The sequence below is a fragment of the Papaver somniferum genome, chromosome 7 (genome assembly GCF_003573695.1).
Source record: "Papaver somniferum cultivar HN1 chromosome 7, ASM357369v1, whole genome shotgun sequence".
Classification (NCBI taxonomy): Eukaryota; Viridiplantae; Streptophyta; class Magnoliopsida; order Ranunculales; family Papaveraceae; genus Papaver; species Papaver somniferum.
In genome coordinates this window covers 241,190,886-241,193,956 of record NC_039364.1, presented here as the reverse complement: position 1 = coordinate 241,193,956, position 3,071 = coordinate 241,190,886, and the positions used below count along the sequence as shown (strand labels likewise).

Below are 3,071 nucleotides of genomic sequence, written 5' to 3'. Positions count from 1 at the left end.
GAGGAATTATGTGCCATGAGAAATTAAAGCACGCTTAAGTGAGGGCTTGCAGTATCCCTTTCCAATGAGTTTCAATCTTCCACGAAAGCGATTCAGTTCCAGACATCCAACCACCGCCAAAGAAACTAATCTACATTAGAGAGTTCGATCTCCGTTTCTTTCAAAAAGGTTTATGCATATGTTCTTTGGAAAAAAAATAAAAAAATGAGACAGATGATGCAAGGATAGAGGAGAGTAATAATAGTAATTGCAGAGACTTCAAGAAAAGGTGCCATGTATTTATTTAAAGCTGCTGCTTTATCTGCTAATCAGTTACCTCCAATTCGGACTCCACAGACGCCTACTTACCTCCAATCCTGACTCCACCCATGACTTAGAGATTCAATAAGATACATGACGGTGAATGAAGGTTTATAGGGTTCGACTTTAGGGTTTGCAAACGAACTCTTATTAGAACTGCAAAGCAGACCAGGCCGGACTGTGGCGACACGTACTAGTTCTGTCCCCGGCTGAAGTGCTATCATAAATAGTCAAGGACGTCGTAGAGGTGCAATGTCCAATTATTAAATTACAAATCCCACCTTTATAGGTGAGTAATTACCACTGACAGACGATCTTAAAAATCACCAAACACTACTGGTACGTACAAAGTTACATGTAAAGAGTAACTAGCAGCAAGAGTGCACAACTTCCTTTTTAATAGTTTTTCTTTTTTCTTTCTTGAAAAAGTATTAGTAAAAAATTCGCTACACTTTCCTTGTAGTGGGTATTTCGCTGGAACCAACTAAACTGGAACTCAGCCTCACTCAGTAGTAATAGATATAATAGACATCAAAAGCCAATGTACCTAGCAAGAAAAACCCCCTTAATTCTCTGCGAAATCCTTCCTTAATTAAACAAAAAATCCGTTTGATCCATGAAGAATTTCAATAAGATTTTTCCAGCAGATATCATTTCTGACATGTTGACTCGTTTACCCACTGAATCAGTCCTGAAAAGCAAGTTGGTCTGCAAAACATGGAAGGATCTCATTCATCATCCATCGTTCCCCGAGCTGCACTTAACTCGTCTGAATCATCCTGATTCAACCGATTCAGGTAAGTTGCGGTATGTTTTCTTGAATTCATCCGATGATGATGATTATAACAAACATGTTTGCTATTTTGAATATAACGATGAAGAGGATTGGAATTATGCTAAACCAAAACATAGAAAGATCATGTTAGACACTGAACTGGATTCCTACATCGTAATTGGTTCGTTTAATGGTTTGATTTGTATTTACGGAACTTCTCATATGCCTGAAGCTGGACCTGCTATCATTTTTAACCCGATGACAAAAGAATATGTTGTTCTTCCAGAATTTGATTGTTATCCAGAGTACAAGACAAAAGGTTCAATAACGATTCAATATCATCATTTGGCGTGTGGATTTGGTTACCTTCCTGAAACGAATGAGTATAAAGTTGTCAGGATTTACGAGTTAGGTGGAGACCCTGATTTTATAGAGGTTGAGGTATACACTGTTGGAAGTTGCAATGGATGGAGGCACGTTGGAAAATTTGGTTTTGGTTTTCCGTTTGACACACATTATCAGCAAACACATGGTGTGTTTCTGAATGGATGTCTTCATTGGAGGAATACTGAAGGAGGAATGGTTATGGTATTTGATTTGGCTGATGAAAAGTTTCGAGACCATATTTCACCACCTCCTATGCTAATGGACACCGATGATGATGAAGAAGAAGATGATGATGATTTTCCTGTGATAGGTGTTTCTGGTGGTGGGTTTTTATATTATGCTGTTTGTCACTCTTTCGAAGGACGTGAATCTGATGGTGTATGGCTGTTAATGAAGGAGAATGATGATCATGTCATGAACGAATCTGAAGAACACCAGTCATGGGGTTGGATTAAAGCTAGAAGTCTTGACCAAAGAGAACCGTTTGCCTTTTTGGAGGGTGGCACAGTTTTACGTTATGATCAGGGCAATGTCAAGATATTTCTCTCATCAACTTCAACCTGGGAAAACCTTGTAAATTTTAGTGCAATATCTCGACAAGTATATCCACACAAGCACACCTTAGTTTCATTGAAAGTGTTAGGAGAAGAAAATGTGGAAATAATGAAGTCTCAGCAGTGAATTTGGCAGTGATTGGTGGACGAAGCAACTGCTGGAAACCGGAAATCTTCATTTTGCTTTCTGTAGTATTATGCATATGCTTAAATATCTATATGGGTTTCATTTTGAGATAACATGGGATCTCATTATTAACCTGAAACTGTTGATAGTCATATAACAATCACTGTTTGTATGTGTATTTGTATCATGAATCTCAACATTATGCGAGTGTTTTCATATGCAGTAGTTACGCGTGTTTTCATATGCAGTAGTTACGCTTTATTGCTTTGTTAGTTGGACTTGTTAATCGCTTGAGCTAATTTCATTGGGAGAATGTGATGCATGCTTTAGCAATTTCTTTGTTTCATAGATCGGGGTTGCACAAGTAAATGCAGACAAAATGATGGAAAAGTGAGAATTTTCTCATAAGTACAAGTTAATCTGTTTCCTTCTTACTTGTTATTCTAAATTGATAGACAATTATCTTGATCCAACTTTGAAGTTTTCCTAGTTTTCCTAATTTTCCTCTGTTTTGACATTGAAAGTTGCAATATGGTGCATGTAATGTTATAGTGATCCTAGCTTATGACAATGGCATGCTTATGAAATGATCCATCAAGGGATTTTATTCTTTCATGCTAGAATTTGAAGCAATAAACCCGGAATTAAAAAAACTGTAGTAGTACCGAAACCGAAAAGCTTCGACCTGCACGGTAATCATCATTAGTACTATAGCTTCATCGGTAACAATTTTAAACAAACTAGGAAGGGCAAATATCCCCAAGAGTATAGCATTGATCAGTGGTAAGATTTCTTATAACTACACTCCACTAAAACTAATCCAATTTCTAAGTGATCATTATGAATTCTTATTTGATTAATTGAATATTGAGAATGTTTACAAGATAGATTCAAGTATTACAACAATTTTACTTGAAACCTAGATTTA

At 36.8% G+C, this 3,071-nt stretch overlaps 1 protein-coding gene across 1 annotated transcript; it reads left to right on the top strand.

Annotated features, from left to right (window-relative positions):
• The first annotated feature begins 916 nt into the window (after nucleotides 1-916).
• On the top strand, nucleotides 917-2,143 carry LOC113296261 (F-box/kelch-repeat protein At3g06240-like). The gene has a single exon (XM_026544574.1). It carries the CDS (start codon nucleotides 917-919, stop codon nucleotides 2,141-2,143), a length of 1,227 nt encoding a protein of 408 aa, XP_026400359.1.
• Nucleotides 2,144-3,071: the final 928 nt, after the last annotated feature.